Raw genomic sequence first — 22,588 nt, forward strand, 5'->3', positions numbered from 1 at the left:
GTTTAGCCTTTTTTCTAACCGTGTTTTTGAGTGGTGTAAACCACTCCTACAACTGGCTTTGTTAGTTTACGTGTCTGTCTGTTTGTCTGTCTGTCTGTTCGTACCAAAAAAGGAGCATGGTTGCTATGGTCACCCAGATCAGTGGTTCTCAAAGTGGTGTCCAGGGACCTTTAGGTTTCCTCAAGGGGGTTCTAAAATGGACCCTTACAGGTCTAGAATTCTGATTTATGGGGGTCCCTGTCCAAAATGACAAAATTTGATAACCACTTACATAATATTAATCATTATCCCGAATCGAACCCTTGGCGCTGAATGTCAAGCAGGGAGCGACTGAGTACCATTTTTATAGTCACCGGTATGACTCGGGCGGGGTTTGAACCCCCGACCTCCCAGTCTCACTTAGGGCGGACACTCTAACCACTAGGCCGAGACGGTGCTCCGTAAGGGTAGCAGGATGGAAGATGACAGAAGTAGTACAAAACATACCCCAAAGGAATGGGGATTAGATGTAACCTAAGATGTAACCATTTGTACACTCTCAGAGTTAAACTAACTTTGATTTTACAATATGAATTGGGGTCCCACAGATAGAAATGCCATTAAATGGGGGTCCGTAGCCTAATGCATGTCAAACTGGGGGTCCTTGAAATGAAAATCGGTGAAAATCACTGCCAGAGCCGTAAAAGTCTTCTCTTATGGGGCTTCCTTGGCATATATTTTCTAATGGGGGGTCCGCGGGCTAATGAGTGTCAATTTGGGGGTCCTTGACATGAAAAGGACCCCAGTACAGTACACCAACTTGCCTTTACCAAGGTTATGTTTACTGGTGGAAAAATCACTCAACTCCAGGGTCAAATCAAATATTACCGGTACTCGACTACTTGACTGGCCCCTGTGAAAAAGTAAAAGTCCCCCGTCCCTCCTATATTTCTAAAGGCCTGGCTACCGTACATGTTTAGCCTTTTTTCTAACCGTGTTTTTGAGTGGTGTAAACCACTCCTACAACTGGCTTTGTTAGTTTACGTGTCTGTCTGTTTGTCTGTCTGTCTGTTCGTACCAAAAAAGGAGCATGGTTGCTAGGGTCACCCAGATCAGTGGTTCTCAAAGTGGTGTCCAGGGACCTTTAGGTTTCCTCAAGGGGGTTCTAAAATGGACCCTTACAGGTCTAGAATTCTGATTTATGGGGGTCCCTGTCCAAAATGACAAAGTTTGATAACCACTTACATAATATTAATCATTATCCCCAATCGAACCCTTGGCGCTGAATGTCAAGCAGGGAGCGACTGAGTACCATTTTTATAGTCACCGGTATGACTCGGGCGGGGTTTGAACCCCCGACCTCCCAGTCTCACTTAGGGCGGACACTCTAACCACTAGGCCACTGAGACGGTGCTCCGTAAGGGTAGCAGGATGGAAGATGACAGAAGTAGTACAAAACATACCCCAAAGGAATGGGGATTAGATGTAGCCTAAGATTCTCGTAGATGTATTTTATCGATTCTGACATTTTCAATCCACGTATACTGTCAGAATCTACGACAGTCTAACTACATCTTAGGCTGGATTAGATTAATTCAATTAAGGCAAAGAATAAAGAGCAAAAGACAACACGTAGAAAATAGATAACCTATAAAAAAACACTTAAATATAATTAAAATGGTTGTTACAGAGTTTAGAGAATAGAAAATACGAATAAAGTTAAAATAAATACATTTAGAACACGTTAATGAAGTCAAATGAATAGTTTAATTGAAATTCCAGTGATGAGAAACGTGTTAGCCTGCTACCGTGGTTAGCTTCTCTGACAATTGCAGGCGGCTCTCTGAATGAGTTGAACGCATACTGAAATATGTCAAATTAAAACGTGAGTTTTATTTAAATACCTCGACTCTCTCCCCATGTTTGTATCAATCAATGCCACAGGCTTGACAACACGACACGCTAAATAACTTAAAACGAAACTCTCACGAATGTTGTTTTCATGCGACCGCTGCTGCGCACCCGCAACGTCATCTAAACACGACAGGTCAGTTCAATCTTCGAACATAATGGCGATGGTGATATAATAATATGTGTGCCTCTAGTGGCGGGGTGGCGTCAACACACTTCATAATATACAGTATAGGCCTATACACCAGTGGTTCCCAAAGTGGAGTCCGGGGACCCCCAGGGGTCCTTGAGGCAGTTCCAGGGGGTCCCCCCAGCTAAATGATAGTTTGGAACCAAATGGGCCCTTATTGGTGAGTGTACAAATGAGTGTACAAATACACCATTTGTACACTCTCAGAGTTAAACTAACTTTTATTTTACAATAGGAATTGGGGTCCCACAGATAGAAATGCCATTAAATGGGGGTCCGTGGCCTAATGCATGTCAAACTGGCTGTCCTCCAAAATCACTGCAAGAGCCGTAAAAATATTCTCTTATGGGGCTTCCTTGGCATATATTTTCTAATGGGGTCTGCGGGCTAATGAGTGTCAATTTGGGGGTCCTTGACATGAAAAGGACCCCAGTACAGTACACCAACTTGCCTTTACCAAGGTTATGTTTACTGGTGGAAAAATCACTCAACCCCAGGGTCAAATCAAATATTACCGGTACTCGACTACCTGACTGGCCCCTGTGAAAAAGTAAAAGTCCCCCGTCCCTCCTATATTTCTAAAGGCCTGGCTACCGTACATGTTTAGCCTTTTTTCTAACCGTGTTTTTTGCATATAAGTGTATATTTGTATGTCTTTAAATGTTCTGATGAATTGAAAATGGAGGACCCTTATGTAAACAAGTCTTAGTGCTTTTTCTGGTTTTATCCTCTTAGCAGATCTGTCCTGTACTTTCCTTAAACTGTACCCATTCTGCAAACTGTTAGTCAAGTAAATGGTCAAGTACTCAATTAAATATACTTCGAATCACTGTATTTTATACTTAAGACATCATTGAACACTAATTCAGGGAAGCATTTCATCTGAAAAGAGTCAACTGTGGCAAGTCAGTATCCAAGAAGTGTAAAATGTTACACAAGTCCGTTTATTTTGGTTTTTAATATTTCATTATTCGTTCTTGTACATTTATGCAGTCTTACATTATGTTGACATTGACTGAATATTTAATTATATTTTGCTATATAAGACCCATCGAAAACAATTTACAACTCAATAACTGAGCACAATTACTCTGTAAACATTATCAAAAGCAATCAAGTAAATTGTCAAGTACATAGAACTGCCACAGAAAAACGGAATAAATAAATGTGGATGAAATGAAGAGCATGGACATAGAATGAAACACACTACTCAGACAGAGAAAGAGCACAAGGAGTATGGCTGAGTTTGGGACAAACAATATTTGATATTTGATCAGAATAAAGTAACCAGCAAAACTGTACACACATTCCAAGATGCTACTGCCTCACATATATTAGCAGTGACAATATACACTTTTCAGTAACCCCCAAAACATTCCCTCCCATCTAGAGTTCATTATTGTATTTTATGTTTTATCACTGTCACCAGTGTCTCAAAAACAAAATAAATAAAACGTAAATAAAAAAACATTGTAGTATTTGCAGGTTTCAAACTCAGTAAATGAATGTATGACGTTTACTGTAAGATAGCATAGAATGGTGCAAACAAATTAAATACTCCAACAATCGCTGTTACCCTGATGGATAAATGCATATATTCATGTCACCATGATTGAAAATGCACAAACAAAAGAGAAAAGCTATCAAATTCCACAAGGATGTGGTGGAACCGTCGGAACATGAGAGCACAATGAAAGATGCTATGGAAACTGGAAAGCCTGGATCACACTACAAATGATGCCGTCACTATCCACCTTTTAACAACTTAAACCCTATACTTAGTTGACCGGGTTCTCAAGGGCTCAACGCTAAATCATGTCTTTGCCAGAAAATAGCCCAAAATAGACTACAAGCTCACAATGTGTTGTGACTTGTGAGCTGTAGATCTGCCATTTTCTCAGAATGTTTTCCTCCAGAATAGGGATGCTAGGGTTCAAGTGGTTAAAACAATAGATAGATCAGATTTGTACAGAAGCTTATCTAATGTAGTCCATCGAAAAAGCTACAGTTTCTGCATTTTACTTAAAGGACTGTAATGGTGCCAATACGTGTGATTGTCTATTCACAGCTTCAGCCATACATAAACAGTATACTTTTCTGTTAACAGCTTTATTTTTTTTTTTTACTTTACTGTAAATCTGTTACTAAACTCCCATCTAGGCTTTTCGCTGCTAATGTGAGGGCCTTTAGGTAGTATGGAACTTTACAATTTCTCCAATGCCATTAAAACTATGATGCCTTGTTAGCTTGAAGATCAGTTCCATCGAGTGATGTAGTACACATTAGACATTACAGCAAGACTGGGGAGAAAGCACTTTAAGTTTCATTTCATAATTTCAAAAAGAGGATTTTCTTACCAATGTATACCTGTAAATAAATTGTCGAGAGTAACAGCACTGTCATCATGTGATCGGACCATTCACTTTGAGTTAACCAACTTGCAACTTTCAAATAGCGATAAAGCAAGTATATCAGTGGTTTAGTCAAGTAAAAGAGAATTGACCCCAACTCAAAACCAACTGAGACATGGCCTGGAGGCACTGGCCATGCCTGGTAAATGAGTGTTGTATATTAGTTCACAAAACGACACAAAACCCAAGCATACATATAGCTGGAGGTAAGGAAGATGTAGCAGACCTTTGCAGTTTCCCTACAGATTTATTTGTGGCAGCCCATGACAATATCAGAGGAAGTGCATACACACACTGCCAGGAAATTACTTAGTAGACAAAATTGCACAGAATTTTACAATGTTAAGTGTGCACTTTTTTGCACGTCTGTTACTCAACTCCCATTCCGACATTTCGCTGCCGCAAATAATAGGAAGGCCCTTGGGAAGCAGGGGACGCTGTCGTCACAATTAGCCTCATCTTCGTGTACTAAGTGAGCACTATTCTAGCAGACGCGCAACCCTGATAGCAAGGGGGGGGTGCATATCTTTGGTCTGACGTCCTAACAGTCCGACACTACTTTGGTCTGACGTTCTACCCCAAACCCTCACCTGCGGAAGCCACAGGTGAGTCTTAACTGGCCACACATGTGTCTTAACCAGCCACGTATGTCGGAGCCACGGGTGAGTCTTAACCAGCCAAGTATGTCGGACTGTTGGTACGTCGGACTAACGTATGCCCCCCATAGCAAGACAGTGAGGTTTCGCTCCTCCCCGTCACATACTGGCAGCCGAAGAAAATTAGTGTGCCTTGTTGTAATTGGGGTAGGGGAGAAACTTAGGGACGAGGGTGGTGGGCTGTCGTGGTCGTTCCTTTCAATCAGGGAGTCTCTGGAGTCTCTGAGCCCACGATTAACATGATCTCGTGCGAGAGGATGAAGGTGAAGAAGTAGACACAGAGATCGGCAAAGACGTCACCCATCCTCCTGTAGGTGTCCATGGAACGGTTGATGACCTCTGAGGGGATTCCCGACAGCAACAGGGCGGCCGTCAACACGGTGGTCTTGGGCTTCTTGTCAACCTGTGGTGGAGAGAACATCACACTTTACAAATTAGGGGCCCGGCTCTTGATTTGACAATGATGTTTAGGAAGAGATTCTGCCTGTAAGCGCCTTTACATGTTGTAAGGCATTGGACACTGAGTTTTCAACAAAGATCTAAAGCTTCATTTTCATATTATATATTTAAACAGATTTGTTTTCTGGCCTCGGCCAGTGAGGAGGAAGAGGCTGGTACTTCTCATATATATAGGACAATCCAATGCAAACAGTAAACAGTTCTGAAGCACACAAATAACGGAAATTAATTTTCCGTTATTTTCAAGTAAACTAAAGTGACCTCATTACTAACAGAATCAAATTAAATATCAACTCACCTTTGGAAAGTATTTGAACAACCCCATGTAGGCCAGTTCAAGGGTGAGAAATGGAGCAAATATCGACTAAAAACAGAAGAATATGAGAGTTACTTTGCTATCATATATCTCAACACAATAAAAAACACATCTAAATATTCTCTTATACCAATTTACTCATGTTGGATATTGTTCAATGCCAGCTATTATTATGGGCAATGTCTTCGATATTAATAGCTGAAACCAAGCCAATAATTTGATGACCGGTGTCATCTCTGGTAGGAGACTCAAATGCAGGTCAATTGAGTCTCCTACGGGAGACAGTCATCAAATTATTGGTGTAGAAATGCGACAAAAACAAAACAATCTCCATGAATGTAAGGCTTAATTGGGTTTATAATTCATGTTATTTATTTATTATTTATTTGTTATTTACAAAAAAGAATAACAGAGTGTACACATGGTTTGGGGCCAAATCAATGATCCATACTGTAGATACAAGTCGTGTAGTGGATCAGCATCTCACCAGGAACTTGCAGACAAAGGCCCTGACAAAGATGGCGAGGAGCACACTGCCAACCAGCCTGAAGATCCTGAAAGGGTCCAAGTCGTCCGGGTCCGAGCCTTCGTCCTCGGCCGGCTTTTCGTTGACCAGCTGACCCCGCAGCTTCATGGCGTCATCAAAGCGAGACAGGTACTTCTGGAGGCCGCCGCGGCGTGGCGAGCCGCTGGGGTCGTCGTCTGCCGCCCGCTCCCCTCTGGCTCTCTGAGCCCTGAGTCCGGCCGTTCCTCCCAGTCCTCCCGCATCGTCCTCCAGACCTCCACCTTGCAGCGGTTCACCAAAGTCAGGCAGAGGAGAGCCCCTCCTCTCCGGCGTGGCGCTGTGGGAGCGGCTCTCTGGCAGGAAGGGGGACGGCCTGGGGGAAGCGGACGCAGAGGCCGGACGGCTGTCTGTCCGGTCCAGATCGAGGTGGAAGCGGGGCTCTGATGGACGCACGGAGGCTCCGGATGCTGACCACAGGGTTTGAAATATTCATTAGTTTAGGTTGTTTTACATGTGCTCAAGTAGTTTTAGTTTTAGTAATGGACTTGTTTTTGTTTGGTTTTTTTCATTTGTTTTTCCAGGTATTAGATATGACCTCAGAATCAAATTGTATTTAATTTTGCATTGTTATTTTTTTGTTATCCCCTGCAGATTCTACAGAGTTCAGAGCTGATGGCCTTTTCAACCTGCAAATTTGCAATTTGACCAGCAGGGCTGAGTCATCTGTGAACAGGAACAAATTGCAGTCACAAGCTGACCTTCTTTGTTTGTTTTTTTGTTTCAGGGAACAATTAGTTGTTCCCTTTATTCTGTTTTAGGAGGGCAAACTGAGGAAGCCTGGTGTGATGCAGTTGTTGCCCTAAATGAAAAGATGCTTTGACTGTAATATAATTTCATCTCATCCTGACAACAACTAATACTTTTACTGTCAAATCCTTGCTGGCTCCCTCTGAATGTGAAATTCAATCCAGCATCCAGCTAACAACATCTGCAGTGACTGTGCATAAACCAGTAGTTGTGGTGGCATTATGATCTATCCGCAAGAAACTTGCGGAAAGAAAGATGCAGCAGATACATTATTATGATCATGACAATGGAACATGGAACCAGATGGCATGATCCCATCTGGTTTGTTAAATCCACTCAGGATATTACAGTTTCAGGTTGACTAGTCTCTAGTCTATAGTATGATTGCCTGGAGAGAGTATAGAAGAGAATCATAATTAGCCCTGAAACATGACTGTCATAATCATGACAGTCATGTTTCAGGGCTGATTATTATCATAGTCTGCTAATTAGTAAGCGTCATGTGAACCATGGCTAGATAATAATGGAGTATTAACACGTACCGATGTTTTCAGATTCGTTTTTGGAGTAACCCACGATTCTGTTCATTCTGTCTTCGGAATTCATCAGTAATTTTCGCCTTCTAATTTCAGCTCTCCTCTGCGCCGCAGACACGGGGATCCTTTCTTCAGAGCCGTTTGCTTCTGCACCCGCGGACTCCATTATTGTTAAATAAAATATAAATACCTATAATGTTAATCCACAGTGGATGAAAGAAACGAGTGCGGCTTAAAAACACAACAACACTAATGCTCAGATCATTTTGACACTACTACAGTCAGCCAGAAACAATGGATCCTACGTGCCTCGTATGAAGAGTCGCACAGTGATGACCTCATCTATGGAAAACATAAGCCGTACATTACATCATGGACTCTTATCGTCATCACAACAAACCTAGGGAAATAACGTTATCCGTTTGTTGAAAACGAATTGAAAACTAAAAAAGAAACTGGCCAGAAGAACATTATTTTTTTTAAAGGGTCAGGACAGCCCGTTTAAGTAGGATATACTCATTTACATGTATCCAGCTAGTGTATATTATCTAAGCACTATCACCGGCTTTAACAGGTGCCTGACGACCCCTGCGGGCGGTCTTTTGAACTGCAATCTCTGTGGTAATTTAGGAAAGTGCAATGGTAATGATTGAAGAAACAAGGATGGTAGGCAGGCAGGTAGGCATGGACATTTATAGCAGATGACCGGCTCAGTCCGGCTGTAAAGTGTTAACCTGAATAAAAAAATAACTTAAAAACAAGTTGAGTCGAGCCATTCTGTGAGCCCTTTCAAAGCTTTGGTCTGCTGGTGTGATGTGCATCAGGAACGTGGCCTCAGTGCCAGGCTTACTCATGGGTACAGACTGAGTCCAGTCTTCACTTTGTTAATGTACAGGTACTCAAATTTAAATCTCACCGTGAGTCTCGTTCTACCACAAAAACAAAGCGGGTTTAAAAAGTCCCAAACATTTTATTTCATTAGCATCATTTCACCTTAATATGTTCATACTAAAATCATCAGCATTTCTTCACTTTTATATAATGTAGTCTTTTCAATATACAAGTATCAATAAGTATGATTAAAAGATCACAATGGCTTTGTTATGTCTGTGTTAAAGAATTTCCCATATCCTATTATATTAAAATATCTCATATAGTCTGTATTTAAACAGAGGCTTAATAATAATAAAAAGTGAGTTCCCATACAAGGCAATTACAGAATTTAATCAGATTGGGAGTCTCATAAATTAAACAAACAAACGGAGAAAGAAAGAAAAGTAAGAAAAAAAATATATAAGACGCAACATCATCCAATGTGTTTTGAATGTCCAGAGATACGGAGCGACGGGGAATGAGACAGGACGTGGTTTTCAGAGACGGGATGAAAGGACAGATGAGTTCAGACTGGGTGAGGCGACATTTCATTCAACACTCAATGCACTTCCACTCAACCCATTCAAGGCAGTGGATAACGGCAAGTAACGCGACTCCGCCAGATTGCGGCAGTATTGAGTTCACAAGTTCCCTCCTCCTGCCTGCATCTGGTCTCTCTCAAAGCAGAAACGATGAACCCGAAGCGGGACAAAAATCCGATATCTCCATAATAATTTCGAGTGTAGTCCGGTTAGAGGTTGTGTTTACATTTGCGCTGTGGCAGCGCTACAATACGTCACCAGTCAAGCGTTGATCCCGCCTCTAGCGGCCGCATATCGCTCCGGTCAGCATTTGATCAGAGTGCATCATCTCTGCCTGAGAGAGACCAGATGGGAGCAGGAGGAGGAACTCACTGCTGCCGCCATCTGGCGGAGTCAGGTTAAACAGCAAGATCAGTGGGCCTTAAAAACTTCCTAAGATTTTTTTGCCTTTTACAACAAAGTCAACACATTTTGTTCGACACAATTATAATGCGGAAAAAGTCAAAAGCACAAGTTCCGTCCTTCACCACTAGAGTATTTGTTATAGCTCAGCTATGCCATGTATAAATGCTTGAGGTGACGCCAAATAACAGTCTGAGCATGGGCACACAAACAAACAAAACCACTTCTCTCATCCACCAAGCCTTAACCACTTTGAAAGCCCCATTTCAAAAATACAGAAAATAACCAACTACAAGCTGACATTTTCGCTATTTTTGAACATCGTTAAGACATGCCCAAAATAGGGATGCCAGGGTGAAAAGTGGTTAAGCATACATACACATATTACTGTTTATTTTATTATTAGTAAAGACAACTGTGCTTTTTGGAACAAAAAGACTTCACACACCCATTGCCTGTCCCGTATCTGATCGATACTTCGGTTAGACAGCATTGTTCTATGAGAATAAACACTGATTCATTAAATCAATCACTGTCATAGATACATGAGCAACATCATCATCGCCACCTTGGACTCTCCTCCTCCACCCAATACCCTCAACAAGTTGCTCCAGCTGGGGAGGAAAAGTACCAAATCGTCATCGGAATGGAGATTCCCTCATGTCACTGTCCTCACAACGTCCACTGTGTAGCTTCATTAGTTTGAATGGCAGTTCAGTTTGCATCGATTCAGCTCTGTTCAGGACAGGGTTCGTTTTCAGGGGGAATTGTCAGGGATGGTTTTAGAGAGACGGACAGCGAGAAATGGTGTGTCGACAACTGGAGATGATGCAAGACGATGATGAAAACACATGCGTGCAGGTGTTGACACACGTGCACACACAAACACACGTGGGGGGATCAGTGTTGTCTTCACTCCGTGGTCACACTGAATAGGTTACTTTGAAACTTGCGCCTGAAGGTGAAGGAGAAACTCGTAGTAGGACAGGGCCGATTCAGTCCGGTCCTCGATCATGTTCTGCATAAAGCTGGCCTTAATCTGGCTGTCATCTCTGGAGATGAAACATAAGAAGAAACATGTATCAGTACATGGTACACAAGCTATTTGAACCAACTGAGGGTGAAACATAGCCATGGGTTTGCCGCCATTGTGAAAATAAATATGAAGGGAGCTATAATTTACATCGTATACATACAGTCTAATTGTTTCGGATGACTTTTTCTCTAGATTTTCAAGGTGTGGGGTATAGTTTGCTTCATAAGTCAAACAGTCCTCTTTGTGAAATAAAGCTTTAGTAACAGACAGTACTCAACCAGGTTCAGTGATTTTAAATCAGTCATGAGGATGAGGACTCCTCATGGAAGTGAAGTTCAAAATTACGTCATTGCAGACAAAGCATTGTTATGCCAAAGTTTGTATTCTACCTAGCCAAACATCTTCAGAGACATCAATATGGACATCTTAAGAGATTGGTCAGAAACGCAAAGACGATAGTGTTCCATATTGATTTATTTATGCAATCTGCCGGTGACAAACCATTGTCAGTTTTGAAGAACTGAGGAGGTTAGCAGGTACAAATCTCTATAATCCCTCTCTGAGGGACTACAAACACAACCTGACCAATTCATGGAGAGAGACAACAATTGTTCACTGGATCCGTAAAATCGTAAGGACAAAGTATGTACACTTTGTACAGTATGTGCAGTACACGCATGATTCCATCCTTCCTCTATTGGAGTAGATGCTTACTTGATGATGTGTAGGGTTGGGTAGAAGGGCCTCTGATCTCTCAGCCAGCCAATGAAAGCCCTGGTTCTCTGGGACTCGGCAGTGTCCAGCTCTGGGAGAAGGTACTATTGATTGGAGAAAAAAAACAAATGGACAATCAGTGTTTAGCACATTTCAAAAAGGTAAAATAGCCTACAAGCTCAATGTGATCGACTATTAACTGTGCGACACATTTTTATGATTAAGTATAAAATACAGCTTAAGTGATTAAGAGCAAATCATGTGTGTTCAAGTCCCCTACCAGGTTCTGAGGCACAGCAGTGTAGTCTGGAACCCCCAGGACTTGCGTCAGGAAGTTGGTATTGCAGTTCCTTCCAAGCCACAGATACATCACCTGATAGGAGAAGAAAAGAGTCCAAGTTATAGTCAATGCCAATCCAAATAGTTATAGAAACCGTTGCTATGCTGGGCAAGCTTTCGCCACCTCAAAGTGTTATTTTTCATGGCTGTGTTGTTGAACACACAGCATAACGTTGGGAAAGTTACACGGCTGACCCACTCAGGTGATGTCAATAATACTAATCACCATAGTCTTACCGTGCATTACATGAAAACTATTGGTCGTTAAAGATGATCGAGTTGGATACCATTTCTCATTTCCTCGTATTTCTAGTTAATTGAAATAATGTCATGCACATTTGTCCAGAGCATAGCCTACTGCAGGCCTTGTTGACTAGATTTAGAAGACATTTGTCCAGAGCATAGCCTACTGCAGGCCTTGTTGACTAGATTTAGAAGACATTTGTCCAGTGCATAGCCTACTGCAGGCCTTGTTGACTATATTTAGAGGACATTTGTCCAGAGTAGCCTACTGCAGGCCTTGTTGACTAGATTTAGAAGACATTTTGAAGCTCCTACTACTGAAATGACCAATTATTTATATGGAGAAAACCCCGGCATATAAAATGCATCTCAATGGTGGCGAAGGAAAGCGTGCCAAGTCTCCTCTCTTAGTAACCACATCAACGTCCCTCTTCTGGGCAAAAATAGGCACACATTCTGCGAAAATAGCCAATCTATAAGCTCACAACGCATCGTAACAGTGTGATCTTGTAGATAGGCTATTTTCTGCAAAGAGATTTAGTGTAGAGGGGGAAAAGAAGGGGACCAAGTATAGACCCCTGTGGGACCACAGTTAATAACGTACACACAGTGGTTAAGCAAGGCCTCTTGCCATTTCTCTTCTGCAGCTTCACCGTTATATGGTTTCACTGTTTATGGCACATTTGGTCTCGATGTTCAATTATGAGCCTCTTCTAGATGGCAATGAATAATAATTCCAAGGTTTAGTTTGATGACCGAGTCATTCTCACCGATCCACAGTCCATAACAAAAGCCCCCTCCCTGCTGAGCTTCTCCACAGACAGCTGCAGCTCTCTGGGCTGAGGGATAGTCTTCTCATTGATGTTCAGGGCCCCCTGTGGACAGGAGAGAGCATTCATTAAAAAGGCCCCGTCCACATGTTCCATTTAAATCCTCAGAGCAATAATCTCCATTCAATAAATGTACATCTAGGGTTGGTACCCTCACAAAAACATACAGTAATCCTGGTCTCTAAACTAACCCCCCCCCCCGGCCAGAATAACGTGTTCCTTTCACACGCTATGTCCGGTCGGGGAAACTCCCCCCTGTCAGGTGAAAAGAAGCAGCTTGGACTCATCATGCATAGAAGGAAGCATGAGGTCTGTCCGCTGCCCCCCCCAGGTTGGCAGAGGAAGTGTAGCGCCCAGGATTACATTAAATAATTGACACTGGGTGAAAAAATGGGGTACAAAATCGTGGGATAAAAATGTATAAATAAATTTACATCTAAATTATTTTTCTTCCCCAAAAACATCCATGGAAAGGAGCCTTCTTTGCTCCATCTTTGCCCTCGTTTAGTATTCATAGGATAATATGAATTATGCATACATTTGATCCTCCAGAATTTGGCTAATCCACAGAGAATGCACACCAAATGCACCGTGATGAAAAACAACAAGCCAGATAACTTACTTCACACTTTGCTCTCAAGTCAACGCCACGGGGAGTTGAGCGCAAGCAGAGAAGTTGCAAACTAAATCAATTAAAATTGAATTTAATGATAGTTCTATCATCACACACTATTTGCACATAGTCTGGTAGTTATGGAGAAGTCCATCCTTGGAGTGAAAATAGCACAGGGCTGCTATTTTTCAGCATTTATTTTAGAGCATTCTGAGATACCCGACGTTAAGCAGCTGGAGGCTGGCAATCAGAGCTCACCCTTTTTGCATAAACATGGGTCTAAAAATCATGAAACCTATCCGTTAAGAATATTATTCAAAACAAAACCAGGAGCCTTGATTTTGAAATAAACGTAAAGACAGAAGGAGGACCACACACACACACACACACACAGAGGGTTAAACCTCTTCTCTCACCTCATCCGTCATGTCATCGATGCGATACAGGTTGGGGTGGATCATGGCCATGACGTAGACCAACGGCTGGTACTTGAGCTGGCACATGGCATACACCCTGTCATCCAGTCTGGTGCTGGTGCCTGTCCTGAACGCTATCTACAGGTCACACACACACACACACACACACACACACACAGTCAGGACTGCAGAATCACGCCCCATTTTTGCTGCAGTCTGAAAACTCACCCCTGAAGACTGACCCCTAGAGTCCTAGACTGACCCCTAGCATTTCTTTTCTTTTTTTTAGCTTGACCACAAAAGCTAAGAATGTTATTTGGGTATAGATTTTGTTTAGAGCAATGCTAATCCTAGAACAGTTTGGAATAAAACACATTTGCATCTTTGCGTGGGAAAATGTACATTTCAGCATACGAGAAAGAGAGAAGAGAAAACTCAAAATGAAGGTATCCAGGAGGGAGCCATGACAAATAACACAGATCATTGAGCTGGAACTGAACCCGTGACATTGTGGCTGAATGATTCAACACTGACATGTTGCACTGGGAAGCTAGGCGTTTAACACAACAGAAACTATGGAACTAACATGCACTTGCACACCCTGTCTGTACGTCTGTAATGCACGTAACTCGAGAACCGTTCGCCCCACCGACTTCAAATATGACATACACGTTCCACACCCCCGCGGGGAGTGCAGTGCCCGCCACAAAAGGCCTCTGCCCGGGCTCTGTGTTAATGTCCGTGTTGTGTGCCTACCTGTTTGAGCATGGCCAGAAGGTAGAGCGGGAAGAGCCTGAGGCAGGCTGGGGCGAGGAGGCCTGGCTGCTGGATGGTCAGCACAGACGTGCGGTAGGAGGTCAGCGAGTCGATGGCCGCGTTGGTCATCGCATCTCTGGCGTCGCTGAGGCTGGCCGACACCGAGCGGTCCACGGCTGAGAGGAGGAGGAGGAAGAGAATAAATACACACTAGGGGTGCCACAGTAAATCCAACTAATCGATCAATAAATGTCATTTAATAAAATTAAAATAAAATGTATATAATTTTCGAATATTTTCTTCAAAGTTGTTCAAAAAGAATGAAAGTTGTGAGCTTGTAGATAGGCTATTATTTTTGAAAAACACCGTTGTGCAATTAAGCATAGAATAATAAAGTACTTATTCGATTTGTTGATCTACTGTATAATATAAGAATTAAAAAGTAATCAATAAAATAATCACTAAGAAAATAATGGATAGTTGTAGTAGCCCTAATACACACAGGAACATGTCACTGTGATGAAAAAGAGCTCATATAGAGTGTAATACAGAGCTTATCTAATGGAAGTTAGTTTAGGTTCCACTTGTGTCCTGAACTAAACTTATAACATTCTTCAACATTACAAGCAGCCACCTGACTCGGAACAGTATTTTCCTGCAGCTGCCTGAAAGTACTCTCCCAGCCAGCAGCACAAGGGATAGATGTGCCATCATAAACAAATGCAGTTGCCAAGCAAAACGGAAAGCATTGCAAAGGAAATGGTCTATCGAGTAAAAGTCAAATTTCTAAATCAAACATTTTGTAAACGGTGGTGGACAGCAATCACAGCTCAATGATTTAGATAAGTTATACATTTTTATTTCCAATGTTTTGTTTTTTATTGCACAACCCTCTCACCCAACAACTCCCATCAGGCATACATTAAAAGATAAGGGAATACAAAAGGAAATGACATACAATATCAAAAGTAATACAAGTAATCACTTCTTAGTCTTGAATGTGGTTCTGTCTGTAAAGGTTCCGTATTTTGTCTGTCAAGGTTTGGAACCAGAACTCCCAAACTGCAGTGACTAATCTCCCCGATGAGATACTGTACAGAAAAGAATGTGCTCTATGTCGTCTACTGGGTTTGTATTATTTTGAGATGGGGAATCCTGGGGAAACTATTCATTAACCCATTTTGGGCAGGAACCCCTTTTGGTGTTAGCATTATGTTATGCTTTAGCTATTGAAAAATAGCAGATCTACAAGTTCATAGCACGCCACCGAGTGGCGCGCTATGAACTTGTAGGTCTGCTATTTTTTTTAAATCGAAGAACGACTGACATAGAAACCTAGCCTTTTCAGAAAACTGTCAGGATGTAGAAGACATTTTTAGAATCTGATCTCAGGTCAAAATGGGTTAAGTTGAAATTCTATGCGAGACATTTTCAGAGATGGTTCCCTGGCAACCCATCACTGCCACCTGTCAGTGGTCATAGAAAGTGGATGAGAAGCCTGCCATGACAATGCCATCCTGACAGAAAGACCTCACAATACATGTTGTACTGTTAGGGGAAGTAGTAAGCCCTGAGGGTTATGTGTCAGCGGCCCACCATTTGACTGGTCCGGTTCCCAACTATTCAAAAGGCTTCGTCTGTAAACGTGGACACTTGGATTGTTTGTGGTTGTCCACATTTAACCGTAGCCTGAATTCATATTTATACCGTCCATGGTGTATGGCAGGGTTCTCCAATTCATTTTCCTCAAGGGCCATATTTTGACTAGGGTACTAGGCTGGGGGCCGAGTCCGCACGCACAAGGTCGAGGTCTTGCCCTGAAAATTCATTTTCAGGGCAAGACCCCATTTGAAAAGGAGGACCAGTTTGACATGCATAGGCTACTGACCCCCATTTAATGCCATTTATATCTGGGACCCCCTAAAAAAAAAAAAAACGTAAAAAAAAAAAAAAAATAGCAGACCTACAAGCTCGTGGCGCGCTATGAGCTTGTAGATCTGCTATTTTTCAATAGCTAAATTATAACAATGTTTAAAACACCAAAAGAGGTTCCCGCCCAAAATGGGTTAAAAGGATCCCTGGCTAATAAGACAAGACATTATACTTGCCCTCTAAAACTAAAATAAAAACACCTTAACATGTTTTTATTTCTTTCATAAATAAAGAATCTTTCACTCAATAGGAACTGCTCCTGTCGCAAGTCGATGATGTCATATGTCCATGGACTAGCCCTATGGAATGCATATGCTAATAAAAAACAACTTAATACTTCCTAAGGATAATATGAGCATCAAAGCAATATTTTAAATACTTTATATTAGCACATGCATTCCATATATTCCATAGGGCTGGACCACACATGGACATATGACATCATCAACTTGCAACGGGACCAGTTCCTATTGAGTAAAATATTCTTTATTTATGAAAGAAATAAAATATTTAAGGTGTTTTCATTTTTAAATTGTAGTTATAGAGGGCAAGTATAATGCTTTAAGGCATATTTGTCTTATTAGCCAGGGATCCTTTTCACATTTCCATACACATCACAACCCTTTAACACGATTGCACTGTTTTGTTTGTAGCACAAATATCAGTTTTCAAATGCCTTGTGGTTTCCTAGTTCTCTCTTCATCAGCCATGGTTTCAGAACATAACAATTCATTTATTTTAAAAGCCAAGCCATTAAAAACTAAAGTGAAATTTAATTGAGGATTATATGTAGATTACAAAAACCACCTTTGAAGTTAACCCAATATATTTTGTGGCCGTCAGAAAGGCATAATTTTGATAGAAAGATAATCCAAGGGCATAGAGTTAACGTTAATATAGCCTGCTGCTATGGACGGGTGGTTCAGCTGTCACAGTTTTGCACCAAGCTGAGGTACAAAAAGCACCAGGAGTCCCATATCAGAACCAAGCTGAGGTACAAAAAGCACCAGGAGTCCCATATCAGAACCAAGCTGAGGTACAAAAAGCACCAGGAGTCCCATATCAGAACCAAGCTGAGGTACAAAAAGCACAAGGAGTCCCATATCAGAACCAAGCTGAGGTACAAAAAGCACCAGGAGTCCCATATCAGAACCAAGCTGAGGTACAAAAAGCACCAGGAGTCCCATATCAGAACCAAGCTGAGGTACAAAAAGCACCAGGAGTCCCATATCAGAACCAAGCTGAGGTACAAAAAGCACCAGGAGTCCCATATCAGAACCAAGCTGAGGTACAAAAAGCACAAGGAGTCCCATATCAGAACCAAGCTGAGGTACAAAAAGCACCAGGAGTCCCATATCAGAACCAAGCTGAGGTACAAAAAGCACAAGGAGTCCCATATCAGAACCAAGCTGAGGTACAAAAAGCACCAGGAGTCCCATATCAGAACCAAGCTGAGGTACAAAAAGCACAAGGAGTCCCATATCAGAACCAAGCTGAGGTACAAAAAGCACAAGGAGTCCCATATCAGAACCAAACTCTTCAACAACTAATGAAAGTGTTCATCCAGTCTGAGAACTACTGCTCAGTCATTTGAAAACAGAATGAGCATGTAACACTGTTTGAATTGTTACAATTCTAACATTTTAATCATTTATATTGTTTGAGTCATTTTAATTGTTTTGTAAACAAATTAAATTCAAGGAAATATTTAGTACTAATACTAGCTTTAGTACTAATAGTAAGACACTATTCACATGGTTATGGTTATGAATGGTTTTGGTGGGTTTAATGTTAGGTCAAGACAGAAGAGACCTGATAGACAGTGCTTGGGGTCAACTTCACACATGTGTCCATTTGGTTTGTCTGGACTCAACCATCCAAGGCCGCTGACATCATCAGAGTTATATATCGTTACTTTATCAAGCATCGTCTCTTAGAAGAAACTTTATTTGCAGTGCATAACGTGTGGTACATACCCATGCTGGAAAGCAGTCCAGTGATGGCTTGCACGTCAGCTCCAGCGAAGATGTCCGACAGGGAGTTGACCACAGGGAGACACATGGTGTGAACACGGATCCTTCTCTCTCCTTGGAGATGTGGAAACATCAAATTTAGGATGCATTTAATTGATGAGAAAATGTATACAGGCTTTTACTGACTTGCAAAAGAGCTCTATGCTGAATAGAACAGAATCAATAGACAGGCTAACATTGAATCTAGTGATTCACTCTGATTTCCTTTCATTTCTATGATCCCAATGTACAGTACAAGACAATACACAAGTTCTCATGCAGCTAGTCCTTATGTTGGTAGTACATGTCTAAAACTAGCCCCTTTTAGAACCTTGAATACCTATCTTGTATTCGGGATGTCGGTAGTCGGTACCAGTGAGAAGCCATTGACTTCCAAGGCACCCTGGATACCGACATCCCAAATACAAAAAAGGTATTCAGGGTTCCGAAAGGGGCTAGTCTAAATGGATAAGACATATATCGTGTGCGGACAAGTGTGTGTGTGTACCTTTGCTGGAGGTGTAGAGCAGCGCTGCTTGGAAGGAGACCACCTGCATGTCCACCAGGTTCTCCTCGATGGACATCTGAACGGCGAAGCCTGCGTCTGGATTCACGTTGGGCAGAGACAGCAGGTCCGTGGAGCGCACAAAGAAGTTCCCATGGAACGTGTGGATGGACAGGCCTGCACAGGGAAAGAGGAGGTCAGAGATTCACCGTACGGTGGTCTGCACAAGACAGACAGACTCAGTTAACCTTTGGCCCCCTGGCTGACCTTTGGTGCATCGTATCCTCATGACGGCCTCGAAGCCGATCTTTCTGGTCAGGTATCTCTTCAGATCCTTCTGGAAGCGCTCCACCTGGGCGGGGGTGTGCTCGTGGTGGTAGGAGGGGTAGTAATACACGCTCCCTGCAGAGTATCTGGATATACAACCTGAGGGATGAGAGGGAGGACAGACGACACAGGAATTAACACACCTTCTTATGTTTCTCTGCAAATGATAAAAATAGATTTACATCCTCACCACCCCCCCCCCCCCCCCAAACACACTTGTCCCCTAACCATCTGACTCTCCTTCAACTCAACTCTTTTTGTTTGACTCCCATCTTAAAATAGTGTGTGTGTGTGTGTGTGTGTGTGTGTGTGTGTGTGTGTGTGTGTGTGTTTTAAAGCTAATCCACACACCTGCTCATGACTTATTTTTTATTTTATTTTTTAAAAGCTAATCCACACACCTGCTCATCGTGAAATCATCAGAAAAGTGTATTCATCAGCCTAAGAGCAGATATTATATAGAGAACCGAAGTCTGACATCATTGGCACTAGAGGGCGCAATCCGCCTAGATCACAGTGTTATTTTTTTGTATTGGAAATTCCATTTGGTAAATCTTAGATCGCGTCTCATCCGTGTTCCACAAATTAACAAAACACCCCCGTGATTTTCCTCATATGGATAATTGCCGGGTGGTTTGTTTATGTTTGGAACACAGTTCTTATATGACGCGATCTAAGATTTGCCTATGGAAAATCCAATACAAAAAAAATAACGCTGCGACCCAGGGGTAGCCATACTCAATTTGGGAAGTCCTGCCTCCCTGTCCATGTGAAGAGGACTCACCTAGTGACGCCAGATCACAGTACTGAGCGCTGAGCAGGAACAGGTCCACAGCCACCTGCTGACCAGAGCAGTCCAGGGCCAGCTTCTTATAGAAGTCCGTGGCCGGGGACAAGTGTTCGATGTTCTTTTGAAAAAGAAAAACCCAACAGACAGGGAAACAAGGTCAACACCACGACAATAGACAGGGAAAGGCGGTCGAGTCACAAAGGTCCATTATAAGTAGCCTTGAACACACACAATGCACCTTAATGAGTGATGCCACAAAGATAAAGCAGAATTTAAAAGTACACCCCACTATTTATAGTCTGACTAAATAATAATGAATTAATGAATTGCATTGTTATAGCGCTCAAAGCGCTTTACAATGGTTCATTCATACATACATTGGAAGGTGAAGCGGCGAACAGTCGACGCCAGCGTCCTCACTCCCCACATTCACATACTAACAGATTCATACCTTTTCTCACTTTCCAAATCCAGTCAAAGACAGGATACAGAATCAGTCAAGACATCTGATAAATGTTAATAGTTTAGCATCATTTGGGATTTCAGAGTAGCAGGCCTTGTACGTGTTGTCTGTTTAAACTTGAGCCTTTACAGTGATGTACCACGACCTCAAAGGGTTATCTGAGGTTTCTAATGAACAATTAATTAAGTACCCTACTTAGTAGCTAGGGCTCCAGAGTGGAGCATCTAACATTTTGAAAGCCACCACCTTAATTAAATAGGACTACAACTCACTCTCACTCACGCATGCACGCACATGCACACACAAAATGAATCAGAACAAGCCAAATGAGGCATAATGAAGATGGATCACTAATAAGCTAAGAGTAAGTGGACAATAGTGAGCTTAATGAGATCTTAATGAGAAAACAAGAGGAAATGAGCAACTAGCTGCAGTTATTGTCTACAACAAGAGAACAACATGTATACCAATTATAACACACTGACAAGCAATCTCTGTTATGAAGACTGGAATATTTATCTAATCACTGACTGCAAGTACTCTCCCTGTGTCACTTCATAAAGTGCGCAATGTGGCAATCATGAGGATTAACGGCCATTATGAGTCTTGGCATATTTGTTGTTGTTCCAACTTCCACTTTATTATATTTAATAAATATCAAAACCAGTCAAGCAAAAGAAATCCTGCTGAAAAACCCTCTCTTACTTGAAAGGGCCCTGAGGTCGACTGACCAGTCACTTCTCAAAATCCCAAAATCAAAGCTGAAATCCCGGGGGGATAGGTCATTTTCTGTTGTAGCACCCACACTGTGGAATGAACTTCAACCTCATGTCAGAGCTTCACAATCTTTGTCTGTGTTTAAATCACGTCTGAAAACTCACTTGTACTCCTTGGCATTTGAACATACTGATTAAGAGTTGCTGCTTCCACTGCATTGTCCTTATGTTGCCCTGTTTATGTACTGTTGTTTCCTTTTTTCCCCTGATATTTTTAGTATTTCTTTGTGTACAGCACTTTGTTTCAACCTTGTTGTATAAAAATGTGCTTTATAAATAAAGTGGATTGGATTGGATTTCTTACTTGAAATTGTGATTAATCTATGGATGCCACCAATGAGAAAAGTAACTATCCTATCCGGGGCCGCATACCTTGGCAGATGCCCGCTGGTTGGGATCCTCCCGGGACTTGAGCGCCCCCACCCCGAGGTTGGGCAGCTGCGTCTGAAAGATGGACATGCGACCTCCTGTGGGCGACACCAACTTGAAGGCTGCCTGCAGGGCCGGACCCAGTGCCGACTGGGTCTCCATGGTTTTCTCAAATATTTGGGGCAGGCTCTTCAGCAGGTCCTGCACGAGCTGGAGAAAGACAAAGTGGGAAAGTCTATTAATGATCATCCTGTCAGCTTCTCTCCCTCAGGTCCATTTGGTTTCATTTCTCTCAGCGATATATATATATGAACACAGAGGACATTACTGTGCAGTGTATCCAGTGGTGTCATGGTCGTAGAACGCACTACCATGCCGTGGTACCAAAAAAAAATGGTGTTCTGCACGCAACAAGAATGCCTCCTCCTCCATCAAAGAGATTCGTACAAAGCAGACTTTTTAGTTTAGCTACTGCGACACAGTAAAGAAGTTTATCTGATTATTTTCAAGTCTACTTTTGTGTTTGTGTGTCTAAAACTCTCAAACAACAATATAGGCTTATCAGCTGTTCTGTGCGCATGCAGACAAGTAGACGCGTGCGCCCGCCCGCATGACGTGCTGTTGTACCGACAAAAAAATAAAAATCTCCATTACACCACTGAGTGTATCTTAGAAATGTACAGGGGGACATGATTAACAATGGCCCCCAACATCCTAAAATGCTCCTTAAATCAAAGGCAGTGGAGTGGAATAATTGGTTGCATTGCTGAACTAATTTATATTTGTAGCTGCACTGCCTGGTAAACTAAGCACTCCCCCACGCCTCCCCCACTGCCTGGTAAACTAAGCACTCCCCCACGCCTCCCCCACTGCCTGGTAA

General features: G+C 42.2%; 2 protein-coding genes across 2 annotated transcripts in view; both read right to left on the reverse strand.

The window, feature by feature from the left end:
- Positions 1 to 2,992: 2,992 nt before the first annotated feature.
- Positions 2,993 to 8,125, reverse strand: camlg (calcium modulating ligand). Its single transcript, XM_079507240.1, has 4 exons — positions 7,777 to 8,125; positions 6,410 to 6,894; positions 5,905 to 5,970; positions 2,993 to 5,550 (listed from the first exon to the last, which is right to left on the reverse strand). The coding sequence occupies exons 1-4, from the start codon at positions 7,934 to 7,936 to the stop codon at positions 5,350 to 5,352; spliced, it is 912 nt and encodes a 303-aa protein (XP_079363366.1). The 5' UTR covers positions 7,937 to 8,125; the 3' UTR covers positions 2,993 to 5,349.
- A 595-nt stretch (positions 8,126 to 8,720) lies between these two features.
- The window catches only part of sec24a (SEC24 homolog A, COPII coat complex component), a 38,041-nt gene continuing 24,173 nt past the window's right edge, over positions 8,721 to 22,588 (reverse strand). Inside the window, exons 13-23 of the mRNA XM_079508219.1 lie at positions 21,712 to 21,918; positions 20,095 to 20,218; positions 19,251 to 19,409; positions 18,987 to 19,160; positions 18,443 to 18,553; positions 14,535 to 14,710; positions 13,779 to 13,916; positions 12,690 to 12,794; positions 11,618 to 11,710; positions 11,338 to 11,441; positions 8,721 to 10,639 (exon numbers count right to left, since the gene is read on the reverse strand). Of these exons, the coding sequence (XP_079364345.1) occupies positions 10,525 to 10,639; positions 11,338 to 11,441; positions 11,618 to 11,710; positions 12,690 to 12,794; positions 13,779 to 13,916; positions 14,535 to 14,710; positions 18,443 to 18,553; positions 18,987 to 19,160; positions 19,251 to 19,409; positions 20,095 to 20,218; positions 21,712 to 21,918 (1,506 nt within the window). The 3' untranslated portion in view covers positions 8,721 to 10,524. The remainder of the gene's footprint in view (positions 10,640 to 11,337; positions 11,442 to 11,617; positions 11,711 to 12,689; positions 12,795 to 13,778; positions 13,917 to 14,534; positions 14,711 to 18,442; positions 18,554 to 18,986; positions 19,161 to 19,250; positions 19,410 to 20,094; positions 20,219 to 21,711; positions 21,919 to 22,588) is intronic.

This window comes from Electrona antarctica, assembly GCF_951216825.1.
Source record: "Electrona antarctica genome assembly, chromosome: 8".
NCBI classification, from domain to species: domain Eukaryota; kingdom Metazoa; phylum Chordata; class Actinopteri; order Myctophiformes; family Myctophidae; genus Electrona; species Electrona antarctica.

Coding starts and splice junctions, on each gene's coding strand:
- camlg (XM_079507240.1), bottom strand. CDS start 7,936: ATGGAGTCCGCGGGTGCAGAAGCAAACGGCTCTGAAGAAAGGATCCCC. Junction 6,895..7,776: donor AAACGAATCTGAAAACATCG/GTACGTGTTAAT, acceptor CCCTGTGGTCAG/CATCCGGAGCCTCCGTGCGT. Junction 5,551..5,904: donor TGTTCAAATACTTTCCAAAG/GTGAGTTGATAT, acceptor TCTCCACCACAG/GTTGACAAGAAGCCCAAGAC.